Source organism: Oncorhynchus mykiss, chromosome 18 (assembly GCF_013265735.2).
Source record: "Oncorhynchus mykiss isolate Arlee chromosome 18, USDA_OmykA_1.1, whole genome shotgun sequence".
NCBI lineage: Eukaryota > Metazoa > Chordata > Actinopteri > Salmoniformes > Salmonidae > Oncorhynchus > Oncorhynchus mykiss.
The window spans coordinates 44,476,828-44,497,297 of NC_048582.1; the positions used below are offsets into that span (position 1 = coordinate 44,476,828).

The 20,470-nt window shown below is 39.5% G+C and overlaps 2 protein-coding genes across 4 annotated transcripts in view; both read right to left on the bottom strand.

The window, feature by feature from the left end:
• Positions 1–368: 368 nt before the first annotated feature.
• LOC110496350 (DNA-directed RNA polymerase III subunit RPC7-like) lies at positions 369–9,900 on the bottom strand. Of its 2 annotated transcripts, XM_036952922.1 has the most exons (9): positions 9,691–9,900; positions 9,066–9,201; positions 8,566–8,695; positions 7,818–7,886; positions 7,580–7,624; positions 7,381–7,437; positions 2,451–2,521; positions 2,190–2,309; positions 369–1,153 (listed from the first exon to the last, which is right to left on the bottom strand). In XM_036952922.1, exons 2-9 carry the CDS (start codon positions 9,183–9,185, stop codon positions 1,067–1,069), a joined length of 699 nt encoding a protein of 232 aa, XP_036808817.1. In that variant the 5' UTR covers positions 9,186–9,201; positions 9,691–9,900; the 3' UTR covers positions 369–1,066. The 2 variants fall into 2 exon arrangements, with proteins under 2 accessions (XP_036808817.1, XP_021427866.1); XM_021572191.2 differs by lacking the exon at positions 7,580–7,624 and having other exon boundaries at positions 9,691–9,898.
• Positions 9,901–10,441: 541 nt separating this feature from the next.
• LOC110496351 (transcriptional repressor p66-beta) overlaps positions 10,442–20,470 on the bottom strand; it is a 49,875-nt gene continuing 39,846 nt past the window's right edge. Inside the window, exons 10-11 of one of the 2 annotated variants that reach the window (XM_021572192.2) lie at positions 20,067–20,307; positions 10,442–15,277 (exon numbers count right to left, since the gene is read on the bottom strand). In XM_021572192.2, the coding sequence (XP_021427867.2) occupies positions 15,141–15,277; positions 20,067–20,307 (378 nt within the window). In that variant the 3' untranslated portion in view covers positions 10,442–15,140. The remainder of the gene's footprint in view (positions 15,278–20,066; positions 20,308–20,470) is intronic. The other variant, XM_021572193.2, reaches the window with a different exon arrangement.

Genomic DNA, 20,470 nt, shown 5'->3' on the forward strand with positions numbered 1-20,470 from the left:
GATGTTGTTCGGAGAATTTCTCCAAATCCAATGGTAAGAGAGCAGAAGACTTGGGAGTAAACAAATAAACAATGCCTTTTTTTCAAAACTAGTCACGCAATGGAAACTTTCTCCCTTTGGGGTTTTCTTTTCACTGCTGACAGCAACAATGTTAAACGCTGTTCAATGAAATGGAGGATCACACTATTTCAAGGGTAGAAATAGAAGAAGAAAGCTCACCACTATAAATGGCCTTTTACTTGGCAATGGTGAATAACCTTTTCTTTTGTTAGCTGCATAACCTACCAACTACACACAGTGAACATAAACCGCCCCTTGATTTAACTTGGAGTAATATGCCATCTGCTGGTTGATACAAAACACAACTATTTGGGTTCTTTAAAATGTATTTAGAGAATAAAATTCAACACTTTCAAATGTTCAACTCGCATAACAGAAATGTCACATTACAGAAATAAAATATTTAAAATTAACAAAAGGTCATTTTTCGATTAGCTAAGACATTGAAAACTGTAATTAAAAACTTTGATTGTTGTATACACTTAAAAAAAAAAAGATTAAATAAATTACCTTTCTCTAAAACATGTCGTTACTCTAAAAACCCTATCACTACAATTGCACATGATCTGTTAATTAAAACCTTAAAAACTATTATTAAAGTTATTAAAAGGCCACAATGGCCTGTAAATAAATCAGCTCCCATTACTACCTCAACATAGCTGAAGAAAGGGGAACAGTCAGCATGACTAGTTAGTGTCTTTGGGACTTTAAATCACCACATACAACAAGTCTGAGTATTTGCTCTAGACATCTACATTGAGCAACTGTTTCCAACAGCAGTCACCACCTTCCATGTCCTGGACCTAGGTTATCAGACAGCAGCATATTGTTCTTTCCATGTTCTAGACTATACCTGTCATGGCTGAATAGCAGCAGGCCTTCAATGTCTGTTACCATGGCCAGTGACTCCACAAGTAATTAAAATACTGTAACTGCGTCCACGGGGACGATTACTTAAGGCCTCCTCTTCTAGTCTATTTGGTGTTATCAGCACTCGCACGGTCTCTCAGTAAGTAGCTTCGTCCATGTTGTCGTCGCTGTCCCCTCCAAACTCCTCTCCGTTGTCAAAGTAAGACATGATGTAGTCGGTATCCTGGAACGCAGATGAGAAGCGGCGTTTCCATTAGGAAAAACTTGTGAGACCCACTGTAAGACCAGATTTTAATTTGCAAGGGTGCCCCACTGCCAAATGACACCACATATGGAATCGAGTCGGTTGCAATTATTATTGAGCTATGCAAGGCGTAATGATAGCCTACCAAGGGAACAATGGCTCTATGCACTTCTCCCTCGGTCCCGCTGGCTTGTCAACATTCTATGTTACAGTGTCGCTTCATTTTTCCACTTGTCTGTACCTTCTTGGTATAGTAGCTAGCTAGTTTAATTTGTGCTGTTTTTTTTAGCATGTATGACATAGCTATTCAACCATACATTAGAGGAAGGCATCTTACTTAATCAAAATACTCCCCCTTTGTGAACTTGCATGACATTTCAGTGAGTCCTCATTTGGAGAGGTGAATCTCGCAAAACATCATAGAACACTTACGGCCTGAGTAAATACAGCCGTGTCTGTCACAAACTCAATGGCACGGGAAACTGAAGGCCGGATCCAGTTGATAAAATGTGGCCAAGTTTGCAAGCAAGAGCACGCGCTCAAGACAGACAGGAATAATCGACTGATGATTGAAAGACAACCTGAACCTCCATGCATAGACAAAGGGACTTATAGAAGAAATTTATTTTCATCAGGATATTTTCTGATGGAAAATGCGTCTGGCAATGTTTTTATTTTCGGCTTTTATGGGGGGGGGGGGGGGGGGGGGGGGGGGGGTTTTAACCACCAAAATACGACTATTACCAGCTAATGGACCTCTGATGAGAAGGTGTGGATTTTAAGAAGCCTAAACACACCTTAAACACCGTTTATGCACTTCTATATTTTGTGAATAGCGTTTGAGTATCTATTATGATAAATGAGTGTTGTTGGCATCAGTGTTACTCGCCACCCATTATCTCAACTGGCATTTCAACCATTTTTTACACCTAAAACCCTGACCATAACAATCAGGTTCCAAGAGGAGATGGTTACAAAACGTAAATGGGCCACATCAGTCGCCAATACCCCTTACCTCTTCAAAGTCTTCCTCGTAGTCCTCTTCCTCTGGCTGTTCTTCTTCCTCGTTCGTCTTCTTTTTCTCCCCGTCTTCCTCTTCCTCAGAGTTCACCGCCTCTTCGTTCTTTTCGAGAGTCTGAAGAGTGGGAATTTCCACGACACATCAAAACCAGAGCAGGGTATATGCAAATCTCCCTTAATTAGGAGTAACTAAAAGGAATAAATGTATGATCTCTAGTCTTTCGAAGAAAGGTTAGTAATTTCTGTAGTATCCAACCTCCAGCTTGGTGAGAATCTCCTCTTTTCCCACAAGAGGTTTCTTTGGCTGTTTAACTTGGGGTGGATGTCCTAGAAGAGAAGAATGGAAAAGTAAGTAGATAAAAAAGGAGAACAGACATGGCAACAAATGGCACAAGACAGAAGTATGGCCGTAACAACATATGAGAACACAGAGGTCAGGACCACGTGAATAAATGTATCTACATCTATATACACATGTACATATATATTATATACACAGTATTTACACTGTTTGGCCATAATGACCATCCTTATGTTTGGAGGAAAAAGGGGGAGGCTTGCAAGCCAAAGAACACCATCCCGACCGTGAAGCACGGGGGAGGAAGCACCATGTTGTGGGGGTGCTTTGCTGCAGGAGGGACAGGTGCACTTCACAAAATAGATGGCATCATGAGGGAGGAAAATGATGTGGATATATTGAAGCAACATCTCAAGACATCAGTCTTCAGTCAGGAAGTTAAAGCTTGGTCGCAAATGGGTCTTCCAAATGGACAATGACCCCAAGCATACTTCCAAAGTTGTGGCAAAATGGCTTAAGGACAACAAAGTCAAGGTATTGGAGTGACCATCACAAAGCCCTGACCTCAATCCTATAGAATATTTGTTGGCTGAACTGAAAAAGCGTGTGCAAGCAAGGAGGCCTACAAACCTGACTCAGTTATACCAGCTCTGTCAGGAGGAATGGGCCAACATTCACCCAATTTATTGTGGAAACTTGTGGAAGGCTACCCAAAACATTTGACTTGAGTTAAACAATTTAAAGGCAATGCTACAAAATAATAATTGAGTGTATGTAAACTTCTGACCCACTGGGAATGTGATGAAAGAAATAAACAATTAATTCATTAAATTAATTAAATCATTCTCTCTACTATTATTCTGACAATTCACATTCTTAAAAAAGTGGTGATCCTAACTGACCTAAGACAGGGAATTTCTACTAGGATTAAATGTCAGGAATTGTGAAAAACAGAGTTTAAGTGTATTTGGCTAAGGTGTATGTAAACCTCCGACTTCAACTGTGTATATATATTAGAGGTTAATTACGATTAATCGTAATGGCCGATTAATTAGGGCCGATTTCAAGTTTTCATAAAAATCGGTGATTGCACTCCACGAGGAGACTGCATGGCAGGCTGACTACCTGTTATGTGAGTGCAGCAAGGAGCCAAGGTAAAGTGCTAGCTAGCATTAAACGTATCTTATAAAAAAACAATCTTAACATAATCACTAGTTAACTACACATGGTTGATGATATTACTAGTTTATCTAGCTTGTCCTGCGTTGCATATAATCGATGCGGTGCCTGTTAATTTATCATTTAATTATAGCCTACTTCGCCAAACGGGTGATTTAACAAGCGCATTAACGAAAAAAGCACTGCCGTCGCACCAATGTACCTAACCATAAACATCAACGCCTTTCTTAAAATCAATACACAAGTATATATTTTTAAACCTGCATAATTAGTTAATATTGCCTGCTAACATGAATTTATTTTAACTAGGGAAATTGTGTCACTTCTCTTGCGTTCTGTGCAACAGAATCAGGGTATATGCAGCAGTTTGGGCCGCCTGGCTCTTTGCGAACTGTGTGAAGACTATTTCTTCCTAACATAGACAGCCAACTTCGCCAAACGGTGGATGATTTAACAAAAGCGCATTTGCGAGAAAAGCATAATCGCTGCACGAATGTACCCAACCATAAACATCAATGCCTTTTTAAAATCAATGACAGAAGTATATATTCTTAAACCTGCATATTTAGTTAAAAGAAATTAATGTTAGCAGGCAATATTAAACTAGGGAAATTGTGTCACTTCTCTTGCGTTCATTGCACGCAGAGTCAGGGTATATACAGCAGTTTGGGCCGCCTGGCTCGTTGCGAACCTATTCACCAGAATTTTAGGTAATTATGACATAACATTGAAGGTTGTGCAATGTAACCGGAATATTTAGACTTATGGATGCCACCCGTTAGATAAAATACGGAACGGTTCCATATTTCACTGAAAGAATAAATGTTTTAATTTCGAAATTATAGTTTCCGGATTTGACCATATTAATGACCTAAGGCTCGTATTTCTGTGTGTTATTATGTTATAATTAAGTCTATGATTTGATATTTGACAGAGCAGTCTGACTGAGCGGTGGTAGGCAGCAGCATGCTCGTAAGCATTCATTCAAACAGCACTTTTGTGCGTTTGCCAGCAGCTTATAGCAATGCTTCAAGCATTGAGCTGTTTATGACTTCAAGCCTATCAACTCCCGAGATTAGGCTGGTGTAACCGATGTGAAATGGCTAGCTAGTTAGCGGGGTGAGCGCGAATAGCTTTTCAAACGTCACTCGCTCTGAGACTTGGAGTAGTTGTTCCCCTTGCTCTGCAAGGGCCGCAGCTTTTGTGGAGCGATGGGTAACGATGCTTCGAGGGTGGCTGTTGTGTTCCTGGTTCGAGCCCAGGTAGGGGCGAGGAGAGGGACGGAAGCTATACTGTTACATTGGCAATACTAAAGTTCCTATAAGAACATCCAAAAGTCAAAAGTTAATGAAATACAAATGGTAGAGACAAATAGTCCTATAATTCCTATAATAACTACAACCTAGAACTTCTTACCTGGGAATATTGAAGACTCATGTTAAAAGGAACCACCAGCTTTCATGTTCTCATGTTCTGAGCAAGGAACTGAAACGTTAGCTTTCTTACATAGCACAAATTGCACTTTTACTTTCTTCTCCAACACTTTGTTTTTGCATTATTTAAACCAAATTGAACATGTTTCATTATTTATTTGAGGCTAAATTGATTTGATTGATGTATAATATTAAGTGAAAATAAAAGTGTACATTCAGTATTGTTGTAATTGTCATTATTACAAATAAATAAATAAATACATTTTTCAAAAATCGGCCGATTAATCAGTATCGGCTTTTTATGGTCATCCAATAATTGGTATCGAAAAACCATAATCGGTCGACCTCTAATTCACACACACACACTTTGGAAAGTATTTAGACTCTAACTTTTTACACATTTTGTAAATACCTTATACACAAGTATTCAGACCCTTTGCTATGAGACTTGAAATTGAGATGCATCCTGTTTCCATTGATCATCCATGAGATATTTCTACAACTTGATTGAATTCCACTGGAGAATAAGGCTGTAAGGTAACAAAAAAGTGGAAAAGGGGAAGAAGTCTGAATACTTTCCGAATGCACTGTATATACTGAGTATAGCTGGATGTCCTTTGGGTAGTTGACCATTCTTGATACACACAGGAAACAGTTGAGCGTGAAAAACCCAGCAGCGTTGCAGTTCTTGACACAAACCAGTGCACCTGACACCTACTACCATACCCCATTCAAAGACACTTTAATATTTTGTCTTGCCCATTCACCCTCTGGATGGCACACACACACACAATCCATGTTTCAATTGTTCCAAGGCTTAAAAGTCCTTCTTTAACCCTTCTCCTCCCCTCCATCTTCATGGATTGAAGTGGATTTAACAAGTGACATCAATAAGGGATCATAGCTTTCACCTGGTCAGTCTATGTTTATTGTTTTGTATACTTAGAGTATTTTGTACACAATAAAGATAATCTATTATGGATCAACATCTAAATATTGCTCCAAAACTCAGAACCCTTTTTTTTATTTATCTGACAACGTTCTAATTGTGCCTGCCTCTTTGCGAACGAGTGGAATCATGAACAGTGGTTTGTTCGTTATGTTCACCTGCGTCCCCCGGATATGCCTCCAAATCCAGCCTTTTTAGGAAAACATTCACCAGTCTCTCAAAAGGCTAACTCCACCCTCTCGTGGCACAGGCCTCACGAGGGCCTGAGATGTGAAACGAAATACCCCAGCCCACAGTCAGTTCGAGTAAACAAGGAGAAATGCTGCTGAAAGTGCATTTGCGAGACTTCGGACAAAATGCCATTTAAAAACCGTCTCGCGACTACATTCGTATCTACAGACATCCCCCAAACAAAAACTGACTCTCGGATAATGCACAACTGGTCAAGAGTCACTTATGTCAGTCAGTTTGGTGGCTAGCTGCCGGCAGAGACTTCTATTGCAGTAACGTTGAAGGTCTCTGGCTAGTATTACTTAGCTTCTTACTTCATCCTACCTCAGCAGGAGCAAACGATACACCAATACGTTCTCATAATAGGTTTTCCTTTACAGAGAGTAGGCTACTGAGACAGACAGTGATGTGGGCATGTGGCACTCAGTGTTGAGGCTGAGGCAGGCTGCAATTCATGCAGGAGGTAGCAGAGGAGAGAGAGGAAGCAAGCAGAGAGAGAAGTTACTACAGTGCTTCTTAAACTTGGGCCTCAGAAAATATGTACTTATCTTATCAAACAAGATAAGAACTTACAAAAAATGATATGTTTGAATATGAACATCCTCACGTGGCCTATCTTCCCTATAGGCCTAGATTAACATGCAAACAAAGTTCTAAAATGCCATACGTTTTCCATTTCGTCCCTGACGCTACATGTCAGTGTGAACAATTTCTCACATCACATTACGATTATAAAACTAATAGGCGATGTGTTTGTAGAACGACTAAGGTGAACGAACCTACAGCAGCCAGGTTGAGAATGGCTGGGGTCATTTTTGCTGTTCACCAAATAGCATTTCAACGTTTTTTTTTTTTACGGACCTCACTAAAACTCAAACCCTGGTTACAGCCCTTGACAGAAAGGGGTGGGAAGCGGTTCAAAAGTGTTTCGCGAGGAATTCAAAGGCCAAAGTAAGTAGCTAAGAAAATATGTTGATGAAAGTTCACTTATTGAGTATCTGGGGGAAAATAAATTCTCAATTGAAAACAATACATGGCGTCCACAAAGTTTGAATTCCACACACAAATCTCAAGGCCTTTCAGACAAAGTACTCACTTTTAGCCAGAGGCTTCCTCACTTTAATGCAAAGCTCTTTAGGTAATCTGCTCCAGTCTGAAACAGAACCATAGAAAAAGAGAAACGTGTTAACACAGAAAAATACACATCACAAAAAACACACCATAATGGATCTTATTCACAGTATAAGGAATAATGACACCACAGCACAAGATAAAAAAATCGGACAAATTCAGACCAGAAATGGACTTGTCTGGCACCATCTGCTGGACATATACCAACACTGCATCAAAAGAAAACACCAGAAAAAGGACAGACTCAGCCTGGCTAGGTGTTGCCGCTGAAGACTACAAGCAGCAGAGCAGGAAAGTGGTACAGAGAATTAAATAGTTAATGAAAGAGACAACTGTTCTGTGATCTGTTGGGTGCAGATTCTAACCCACTGTATTTCCACAAACCAGCCCATCATTACTCACCTGGGCTCCACTCGATGGCACTGTCCTTGGGATCTCCACTCTGGTACTTATCAGAGTAGCGATCAACATCTACAATGGAAACAACAGCATAATTACAACTAACAACGTCCTATTCATATAATACCAGCAAAGGGAAACAAGTATGACACTCCATTACAAAACCTTCTATACCATTTGTCTGACATACATTAACATCCATCATAACTGCGTACTTTTACATGCATTCAATAACCCGATTATTGTGAATACTTTGACAATATAATAGATTGATTTAAACATTTACATGCTTTGCCCTTACAATCCGGTTTACATGGACAGCTGATCAATTGGCTACCTAAAGGGACTTACGAAATGATTTCACGCGCGACAAATTACATAACAAAAACTTGCAATTTTCTTTAAAAGTTTACAAATAACATTAACCATATGACTTTGAAACTTAGCTCAATCACGGTTAATAACATTCTACGATTTCTCCACCCCTTAAAATGAGACTCGGCAATATGACATTGCAACGAGCAGCACCACAGATGTTGCAGATGAGCACGATGCAAGACAATGCACTCACCGAGTATCATAGAGTAGCTGTGCATGTGCAATTCAATAGCTATAACGTGATAGCTATGGGACCAAAATGGCAGAGCCTCACGCTTCAATGCCCTTACCCGTTTCGCGAAAATTGCCCTGATATTGCCGTTTACTTTGTGCATCGCTAACTCTGCCTTCAATCCTGTGTGTGCTGGCTTACCTCTTTTGGGAGCGGCCCGTCTGATGTAGAAGGGCAGGGTCTTGTTGGCGGCCCTCAGCTCCTGTTTCAGAGCCAGCATGTACTCCACCTCCTCTCCTGTCTGCAGGGGCACAGGCTGGACTGGCATGGGCTGAGGTTAGGGAGGGGGAACAGATCAAGAGGCTGGGTTGTTATAGCGCCACAACACTAGCACTAAGTAAAGACATTACTACATTTAAATTACTATACAGTATTTCAAAATACTGCAACCCAGTTAGAGGATGGTAGGCAATATTGTGTGTCTAAACCAGTCAGTGTCCATACAAATGATATTGTACCTCAAGAGAGAAAAAATGCCTCTAAGAGAAAAACAAAACATGTATCCATTACATTACTAGTAATATTAGATAACTGTAATTATTTTAATTTTGTGACGCTCAAGACAAGAGCACTATAAGCAACAGCGGCAAGGTAAGTCTAGGCTACAATGTTACAAGCCCTGACTCCATGTGCACACTCACAGGGAAGAGGGGTGAGGGCTTAAAGGTGGTGGGGGGCAGGCTGTCTCCCCTTCCTATGCCCAAATCCTCCAGGTTGAAGGTCATCTGACCCCTTCCACGACCCCTGCCTCTTCCAGCCATGGTGATGAGTCTGTAGCTAAATGCATGAAAGAAAACTGATATAGACGTAGCCTAACAAACACAAATGCACATAGCAGCCAGTATTGTGGATATCTAACTAGCATTTGAGACAGGGCTCCCAACACTTGGGCCCCAATTTACCTTTGTTTATAGATTGCTAGTAACTAGTCAGGTAGCTAGCACTCAATAACCACATGGGAGTCCATACAGAATAGGAAAGCTAGTTACAGTAGCTATTGCATTTCACCCTTGCCCTATTGACTGCTGTATGGGCCTGAGTTCTCGATAATTAATTTCACACATTACATCACATTTTTTAGCAGGCAAAATATCTAGTTAGCTCGCCGTGATATTTTAACTACCATCCAGTGACCTCTACAGTGCAGCATTGTGGTTGTTGTATAGCCAGATAGCTAACATTAGTATTGGCTGGCATTCAAGCTAGCTATCTATATTTCGCCGCTAAGGATCATTCTGGCATGGTATTGTTTCCACTTAACGTTACCTAAATGGTTTGATAGCGATGAAGCTAACGATTAAGCTTGCAGGTTGAGCCTTTTAATAAACTGCAGGCTATAATACATATGCTGCTTTTCCTCTTGACACATATAGCTTATACTGTAGAACATCCAACATTTTAGGAATAAATCCACACGTGCAGACTGCCGGATGTTTTCAACTGGAGTAAACGTGTGTTCCGTCGGCCTTGAATGTCTCATGAAACATATTCTGTGAGGAATTGTTCCGCCCTACTGTTAAGTACTGATATGGAATGATCGTTTCCAATTCAATCTACCATGATTCAATTTCCCCTCAAAAATGTGTTAGTGTTTTTGAGCAGTTGTGGTGAGCTATATCATAGAAAAAAAATGTAGCAATTGTTCATGAATTCATTCTTCTGTCTAGGCAATAAGGAAAAACAGCTCACAAGACATTGATGCTCTTCTCATTCGCCCCAAAATAGCTCGGCCAGTGCTGCCACCCGATGGCGCTATTATTCCTAGCATATTTTGTTATTTGCCAATGTTACGTACAATGATTTATGATTGTTTGAGAAAATGAGGGTGTGGTGTTTAGTTCGGGGTGAATTTTAGATTTGCCGGTTAGCTTTGTGCTTGTTATGCTGAAAAGGTTAGACTCTTAAATGGTATGCAATGCCAAATAATTACTTTACATTTCACATCTACCCTTATAGTGACTTCACAGGAAATACTGGGGTTATTTCCTTTAACAGAGCACAAGTCACACTACAGAAGTAAATCGTTCCATCCTTTATTAAACATAGCTTGCAAGAGATAAATATTACAAAGTTATTTCCTCCAAAATTAGCTTATTTTTTTTCAGTCAATGCATAATCATTATTAACCAACTGGCAGTTTTCAAACAGCATCAATATTCTTTCATTTTTGTTTTGTTTTTTTGAAGACAGTTAAATATCAAGTATGTGCAAAAGGTCAGGATTTACATTTGAAATCAAAATAAAACAAAAGGGCTTTTTTTTATAGGATCAAAATTCATTTTAATATTTTCACCCATTCCCCAATGTCCATTCAATTGATACAGATTGAGTCATTATCAATGTCATTTTTTTCTCACAAATGTAATATACAACATCAACATTATGCAATGTTCAAACTGAGGAATTGCAGTTAATTTTATATGTATAAAAAGAAAAGCTTTCAGCATATTCACATCAAATTTAGAAAATGATTTGCAATAAATCCCTCCTCCCTCCCCTTCAAAAAGTTACCTGTATTTCCAACAATAACTAAAATGCCAAGAGTAAATGAAATTATACCAATAAAATAATACATTTGTGTAGCCAGGAAATGTGATCAGTCCTCCATCAGAATGACATCACGATTAGTAAACCCCATAACTAACACTGTCCTGATGGGCAGCTTTATCTGCCTTAAAAGGTTTTAGACACAACCCCATTATTATTTAACTCACTTATATGGCAGTCAATATAGTATTGTCAGTTTGATAACTCCATGAAAATTCCCCAAAACAGATGTTGACCAGAACAAAATGGTGACGAGGGCAATATTTCACTCATCTCCAACAGCTCCTAGCACACTAGATTAAAAACAAATACTTGTAATTTTTTAAAACTTTTTTTAGACAACTTATATGTTCCAATGGAAAGCATGAGCATTACAAAATGTCACATTTTCATATTCATAGAAATATGGAAGAAAGCAAAGGAAATGTAATTTTTTTAACTGGGTAGCCCTGTAGTTCAGTACAGAAATTGAAATCAACAAAAACACAGAGAGATCTGTGGATTTGATGACTATCCCGGGGTAGTACTGTCCGTCAGCGCTTTGACCCATGCCACGTCCTCACAAATGAAGTCTGCATGAGCTCAACCAAAGTAAGAAATACACTGAACAGCGTTGAGTTTCTAATAGAACATACAACAAACATACGTGAACTTGACATTCTTCACGCTCAAAGCCTGTGGAATGGATCTAACTCCGTCAGAACAATGACCACTTTTCCGGCAAACACTACTCACTACAACAAAAAAAAGACATCCAGGGAGAAAATGTGTAAAAAAAAAATAATAATAAGAGAATCCCATACATTTTGCACATTTGTTACACAATAATACACAGTGATCACAAAACGAAATGGCAAGCTTCACTATATTCATGGCTTTTTGTTTGCTTTTCTACACAATATACCATTTTTTTTTTAAGGGAGAAAAAAAAGCTTATGTACAATAAGTCATTATTACTTCTGACCTAGCAAATATCGTGTCATTTTTATTTCAGTCAATAAAATGTTGTTTGATAATTTTTTAGATTTTTTTTCTTGAAAACTTAAAACATTACAAACAAAACAAAAAAAATGAACTGAATTGAGACATCAGAAATAGAAGAATGACATTTAAAAACCCTAAAACATTTGACATAAAAATAAAAGATGGTGGTTGAAATTACCAAGGTGTGTGGATTCATCTATTACAGTCTGCAAGAGAGAGAACGGATCTTCAATATACAAGTCCAGCTTTGTAGCAAAAGGACATAGAAAAAAAACGAGACAGTCAAATCAAATATATGATGGGGTGGGAAAGAAAATGTACCCCGACAAACATTTTTTCAAATGACATCCTATAGTAACCAACCACAAAAGAAGGTATTGATTGACAATAGTATAAGCAACAAAAAAAAAAACTCTTCTGAATGTAAACTTCCATTCACATCTACATATTGCACCTGCCAATCAAACCCAAGGTAGTTTCATAATGACTTGGTGTATGTTCAGTATAAATAACTTACAAGAACTAGGAAATGGGAACTTGAGATTTCATAGGCCACTGCATGAGTGCACTTGACACACCAAATCTGTGTATCCAGTGGGTAGAGCTTGTATCCAATTTTCAGACTACTCTGCTGTAGGACTAAATGTAAGCCTGTCATGTCAGGCCTGCTAAACTGCACACACCCAGTGATAGTAGTGTTAACTATCCTGAGATTGATCCAAATCAGTAGATTACCCCATTTCAAAGAATCCATCTTGTTTGGTTCAGCTCCTCATAGCTTCCACTCTAACAGTGTTGGTCATAATCTCACAACCACACCATACAGGTTGTCAGTGCATAAGAGGGTGAAAAACCCCAAACTCTTTCTTGAGGCCAGTGAACAATACAGGTGAGACATGTTTAAGTGCCAATATTATTGCAGGGTCTTCGATGGTCCTTTGGCTTTACTTAAGACTCTCTATGGCCATGGGGATGGTGATGTGCCCTAACCCTTTATTCACTGACCTATTTGACCCAAAACGGACATAATACGCTGTTGAGCCAATGGCCTACAGGGCCAAACGTTTTATGTCGTTCCAACGGTTGACCTAAACTCCTGATACAGTGAGAGGTGAAATTGCAAAGATAGGTTATAGCAGTAAATAATGCAACAATCCTCTAAAAGCCTGAAAGACTGAAAACTGTGACGCTGAACCTAGCACAAACTAAAAGTCCTGTCTGATCTTCCCAAGACTAGCCATAAACCCCCTATAGCTTCAACACGGACACACATATAAAAACGTATCTCCTCTGCCAGCCAGACAAACCCAAACCAATTGAAGATCTGCTGGTCTACCTCTCTCGGAGTAATACTGCACATTTACTGAACACTGCTTTAATGTATTGTATGACGTGTAGCAAACTTGACTTCAAAACCAAACCGAAAGACAAACACAGAACGTGCTGCTGGTGAAATGTGTGTGGCAGTGGTAAAAGAGTGTTGACAGGTGTGAGAGACCATGCTTGTATGACCGATGCCCCAAAGGACAACGGGGGGCAAAAAGAAGGATAAAAACAATTTGGTGTCAGTGCCAGCGTTAACAAAACTGTTCAAATCATTGAAAAGATAAGAGGGTTAACCAATTGAATGTCGTCTGATACAGTCCACATGAACACTCTGGACAATGGTCTCTCTCCCCCGAAGACAATCGGATGACATCCGCACCTTGGGGTACCTGGGTATTGTAACATTTTTAACTTTTTATTTTCATTTGATTCATAATAAGAAAAGTGCTCCTCGAGAATGAGGCATCTCGTGTGCATTGCCTGAACACGATGATTGATCCATCTATCCCATTTTCTAGATAAATCCAGTTCAGTCTCCTTTCTCTCAAGCTAGCCATCAATACATAATCCATATAGATATTTGAATAGTTTCAATCTGTTCACTATTTTTTGATAATTATCGTCTCCTGGGGCAAGTACCTCACAGATACGCAGCCTTTTCTACAGGAGACGGCGCAAAAAAAACAACGACAAATCAAGAAACCCTACAACAACAAGAAAACAAATAACATGCCACTGCCTCCTCCTGCTCGAGTCCTCTCCATTTCCCTCGCGGTACCACAAGAAACAGTTGGGTTTAGAAAGGTTTGAAGTCTCTGCATACGCTGAAAGTGAAGGCATTGAGGGGCAATGGAGAATCTTGGGGGCAGGTTTCATGACCCCATTTTCAGGCCTGTGCCAAGCAGCGAGATGGGACGATACGCCACAGTCCAAAATGGCTGCCACGCTCCTTCTCTATGCAGGCCATGGCCTCCACCGGTGACATGGCAGGTATTTTTTTCTCACCGCAAACACCGGTGGACTTTCCTGTGCTTAGTTCATAGATTTAAAAAATATCTATCTGCTCCATAGCGCGCACTTTCTGGATTTTCTCGCTTCCATTAATACTGTGTCAAATAAAAATATGAATAGTGCTTCCTGGTTATGATCCATCATCTTTGCTGGCCGACTCAAAGCAGGGCAGTCAGTCATTTGGACCAGTGTCCAGTTAGATCCGGTTCATTCCACACGATCGCCCTCTTACAAAGCGATATGTCCATCTCTTTTGCCGCGTTGAAAATTCACAAGAATCCAATCCATAACAGAAGGTGGCTTTAAACATTTTGAAAACTAAAATAACCATACATATAGAGTGTAGAAGGGGAGTAACTAAAATACAATTATGCCAAAAGAAAAACAATGAAATCTGAAAGCAACCCTGCAATAGTCGCCCCCCCCCCCCCCAAATAAATAAAAGTAAAGGTATGAACTGAAAGGCGCTCTACATAGCATAACAATAAAAAAGCTTAATAAGAGTAATAGTAACTGAAGCGGTAACAGTTATCATAATAATAATAGTAACAGCGGCAATAATAGTAGTACAAATTATTTGAGAGTCTTCTAAATCATTTTGCTATAGTAAGAAAGTCGAGAAGATGCACTGACAGTTTGGTTGTCTTTTGTCTGGCTGATTGTGTCGTTTCTCAGGCTGATTGTGTCGTTTCTCATGGGTTAGTTTAGGTAGGCACACGGACAGGCACTGCATGCAATGGGGTGGGGGAGGTGGTCTTTTTTTTGTGAGGGCATGGCGGCGGCGGGGGGGGGGTGGAGAAGGTGGCCCTTGGGGAGAGGATTGGGAAGGTGGGGGTAAAGGGCGGGGTTCATTTCTGTCCGTTGATGGACTGCGATATGGAGCGTGGCGGGATCATGTCCAACAGGTACTCCCTCTGGCGGTCAGCTAAGCTGGAGCCCTTGTGGGCCCCAACTCCTCCTTGGTTCAGGTATGCAATGTTCAATCCTGACAGAAAAGGAGAAAGAGATCAAGAATAATAGAGAAGGAGAGAAAGAGACAGAGTTCAAACAAGCGGTTGAGAGAATGAACAAGGAAAGGGAAGTTAAAAAAGGACAGAAAGAGAGAGAGAGGAAAAAGAATGAGGAAGAAAGAGGAACACATTCAATAAAACCTTTGTACCCGCAACATATTTGAAAATGTAAAAATGTTCCAGTCGGATGTGTCTGTTTTGTCCACCTGGGTTGGGGTCAATTCCAATTTAATTTGAAATTCAAAATGTAATACTTGATTTTACTCATGAAGCGGAGAATTTACATTGAATTCAATTAAAGTTTTAACAATCTTCAAGTTATGGAATTATGATTGAATTGGAATTAGTGTGTTTGAACTGGAATTGTAAAAAAAAAAAAAAGGAATTTAATTGAATATCTACATTTCACAGTTAATGCACTTAGTATCAAAAATTGACAGCAGGATTTGTTTTAAAATGATTTAAAGTTGTATTTTTATGTCCAGTATTACTACACTGTCTGAACAATGACATGTTCAGCCTAACAAGCCTGAGGGAATTTAATTGGAATTTGTGGAATTGTTGTGGATAATATTGAATTGGCAATTACATTTTTTTTATTTTTATAACCTAACATTGGAACTTGGAGGGATTGAATTCAAAGACTAACCTGGAATTTGAATTGAGTTTACAGGGACAGGGAATTTAATTAGAATGTCATTTGTTGAATTAATCCCAACCCTGCTGTCCACCTCACCAGAGATTTCAGAGTTTGTTAGACAATCATAAGGTATGACAATTATTATTGCAATAATTACTTTATTTATGCTCTCAGTATGGCCATCTTTGTGAAAAATGTGTAAAACCCATCGTGTATCACTCTTACGCTTTCTTTGAATGCTCAACATTGGGCATCACCTTCCGGTATAATGCATTATAATGCATTGTAAGACCTGTCATAAGCAGGTACGTCCCCCATATTATCATCTCATAATGATCCTGACTGAATTAAAAACAGCCATTTGGAAGATGTTTAAAATGTGCTACATAGAAAGACAAAACTTATTTTGAGCCTTACACATTATACTGGTCCCTTGGAGAAATCGATCCCACAACCATTTATACACTGAGTGTACAAAACATTAAGGACACCTGCTCTTTCCATGACAGACTGACCAGGTGAAAGTTATAATCCCTTATTGATGTCACTAGCTAAATCCACTTAAAATCAGTGTAGATGAAGGGGAGACAGGTTAAAGAAGGATTTTTAAGCCTTCAGACAAGAGAGACATGTATTGTGTATGTGTGCCATTCAGAGGGTGAATGGGCAAGACAAAAGATTGAACTGCCTTTGAACGGGGTAAGTTCAGGTGCACAGGTTTGTGTCAAAACTGCAATGCTGCTGGGTTTTTAGGCAGCATTGCAGCTTCTTCTACAATGTAGAAAAAAGTAAAAGTAAAGAAAAACCCTTGAATGATTAGGTGTGTCCAAACATTTGACTGGTACTGTATTTATACACACAGCATCAGTCAAAAGATTGGACACATCTACTCATTCAAGGGGTTCTTTATTTTTACTATTTTCTACATTGTAGAGTAACAGACATCAAAATGATGAAATAACACATATGGAATCATGTAGTAACCAAAAAAGTTTTAAACGAATCAAAATACATTTTACATTTGGGATTCTTCAAAGTAGCCACCCTTTGCCTTGATGAGAGCTTTGCACACTCTTGGTATTCTGTCAACCAGCTTCACCTGGAATGCTTTCCCAATGCTTCACCTGGAATGCTTTCTTGAAGGATATGTATGCTGAGCACTTGTTGGCTGCTTTTCCTTCACTCTGCGTTCCAACTCATCCCAAACCATCTCAAATGGGTTGAGGTCCTGTGATTGTGGAGGCCAGGTCATCTGAAACAGCACTCCATCACTCTCCTTCTTGGTCAAATAGCCCTTACATAGCCTGGAGGTGTGTTGGGTCATTGTCTTGTTGAAAAACAAATGATAGTGGGACTAAGCGCAAATCAGATGGGATGGTGTATAGCTGTAGAATGGTGTGGTAGCCATGCTGGTTAAGTGTGCCTTGAATTCTAAATAAATCACTAACAGTGTCACCAGGAAAGCACCCCCACACAATCACACCTCCTCCTCCAAGCTTCACGGTGGGAACCACACACGCAGAGATCATCTGTTCACCTACTCTACGTCTCACAAAGATACAGCGGTTGGAACCAAAATTCTCAAATTTGGACTCAGACCAAAGGACAGATTTCCACCGGTCTAATGTCCATTGCTCATGTTTCTTGGACAAAGGAAAGTCTCTTCTTCATTTTGGTGTCATTTAGTAGTGGTTTCTTTGCAGCAATTCGACCATGAAGGCCTGATTCACGCAGTCTCCTCTGAACAGTTGATGTTGAGATGTGTCTGTTAATTGAACTTTGTGAAGCATTTATTTGGGCTGCAATTTCTGAGGCTGGTAACTCTAATGAACATCATCTGCAGCAGAGGTAACTCTGGGTCTTCCTTTCATGTGGCGGTCCTCATGAGAGCCAGTTTCATCATAGCGCTTGATGGTTTTTGCGACTGCACTTGAAGAAACTTTTAAAATTCTCCATATTGACTATTCATGTCTTAAAGTAATGATAGACTGTCGTTTCTCTTTGCTTATTTAAGATGTTCTTTCCATAATACGGACTTTGTCTTTTACCAAATAGGGCTATCTTCTGTATACCAACTTTACCTTGTCACAGCACAACTGATTGCCTCAAACGCATTAAGAAGGAAAGAAATACCACAAGTGAACTTTTAACAAGGCACACCTGTTAATTGAAAGGCATTTCAAGTGACTAACTTATGAAGATGGTTGAGAGAACGCCAAGAGTGTACAAACTGTCATCAAGGCAAAGGAATCTCAAATATAAAATATATTTTGATTTGTTTAACACTTTTTGGTTATTACATGATTCTATATGTGATATTTAATAGTATTGATGTCTTCACTATTATTATACAATGTAGAAAATAGTAAAAATAAAGAAAAACCCTGGAAGGAGTAGGTTTCCAAACATGATTGTTACTTCTATATATTTCACACACACACACACACACACACACACACACACACACACACACACACACACACAGACACACACACAGACACACACACACACACACACACACACACACACACACACACACGTAATAGCATTATACAGTGCCTTCAGAAAGTATTCACACCCCTTGACTTTTTCCACAGTTTGTTGTGTTACAGCCTGAATATAAAATTGGTTATATTTAGATGTTTGTCACTGGCCTACACACAATACCTCATAATGTCAAAGTTAAATTATGTTTTTAGAATTGTTTACTAATGTCAATAATTATTCAACCACTTTGTTATGGCAAGCCTGAATAAGTTCAGGAGTAAAACATTGCTTAACAAGTCACAAATAAGTTGCATGGACTAACTCTGTGTGCAATAATAGTGTTTACAAATATTTTTCGTTGACTACCTCCTCGTGTTTACAAATATTTTTTAATGTCTACCTCCTCTCTCTACATTTTAAACACAGATTCAACCACAAAGACCAGGGAGACTTTCTAATGCCTCGCAAAGAAGGGCACCTATTGGTAGATGGGTAAAAATAAAACAAAGCAGACACTGAATACCCTTTCAAACATAGCGAACTTATTAATTACACTTTGGATGGTGTATCAATACACGCAGTCACTATAAAGATACAGGCGTCGTTCCTCAGTTGCCGGAGAGGCAGGAAACAGCTCAGGGATTTCAACATGAGGCCAATGGTGACTTTAAAATAGTTACAGTTTAACGGCTGTGATAGGATAAAACTGAGGATGGATCAACAACATTGTAGTTATTCCACAATATTAACCTAATTGACAATGAAAAGAAGCCTGTAAAAAAAAGCCTGTACAGAGTACAAATATTCAAGAAAATGTATATCTTGTTTGCAATAAGGCACTAAAGTAAAACAGCAAAAAATATGGCAAAGAAATTAACTTTATGTCCTGAATAGAAAACGTTATGTTTGGGGCAAATCCAACACACCACTGAGGACCACTTTTCATATTTTCAAGCATTGTGGTGGCTGGATCATGTTTTGGGTATGCTTGCCATCAGCAAGGACTAGGGAGTTTTTTGGGATAAAAATAAACGAAATAGAGCTAAGCGCAGGCAAAACCCTAGAGAAAAACCTGGTTCAGTCTGCTTTTCACCAGACATTGGGAGACAAATTCACCTGTCAGCATGACAATAACCTAAAACACAAGGCCAAATATACACTGGAGTTGCTTACCAAGACGACGTTGAATGTTCCTGAGTGGGCTAGTTCCAGTCAGACTTAAATATGCTTGAAAATCTATGGTAAGACTTGAAAATGGCTGTCTATCAATGATCAACAACCAACTTAACAGAGATTGAAGAATTTGTAAAAGTATAAAGTGCAAACATTGTACAATCCAGTAGTGCAAAGCTCTTTGAGATTGACCGATAAAGACCCACAGCTGTAATCACTGCCAAAGGTGATTCTAACATGTATTGACTCAGGGGGTTGAATGCTTATCTAATCAAGATATATTAGTGTTTTATTTTTCATATTTAAGAGTTTTTATTCCACTTTGTATTTTTTGACAAAAAAAATGCAATTAAATCAATTTCAATCCCACTTTGTACAACAACAAAATATGGAAAAAGTCAAGGGGTGTGAATACTTTCTGAAGGCACTGTATCTGCAGGCTTTAGGCCTAATTGAAGTGTTACCATAAGGGGTTCTCAAAAACCCACCGGGGATGTTGTAGATCTGGCGACGGCCATCATGCTGGATCCGACTGCTGCCACCGCCACCACTACTGCTGCCACCTCCTCCTCCGCAGCGCTGCTTCCCCGTCATCCCCAGCAGGCCGCTGGCCACGGAGAGCTGGGATGCCTGGGCGAAGTTGGAAAGGACGCCCCTCGCCGAGCTGGAGAGACCCCTCTGCATGGAGGCCTGAGGCTGGGGAGCCTGAGGGAGCAGAGAGTGGAGAGAAAGTTGAGGAAATCAGTGACCTCTAGACACATCAGTCCAGTCAAAAATGTTTTTTTTTTTGTAACATTACAATTTAAAACATAATATGATACTGTGCCGGAGTATGGTCTACAAACGCTGCCAAATAAATCAAATCATG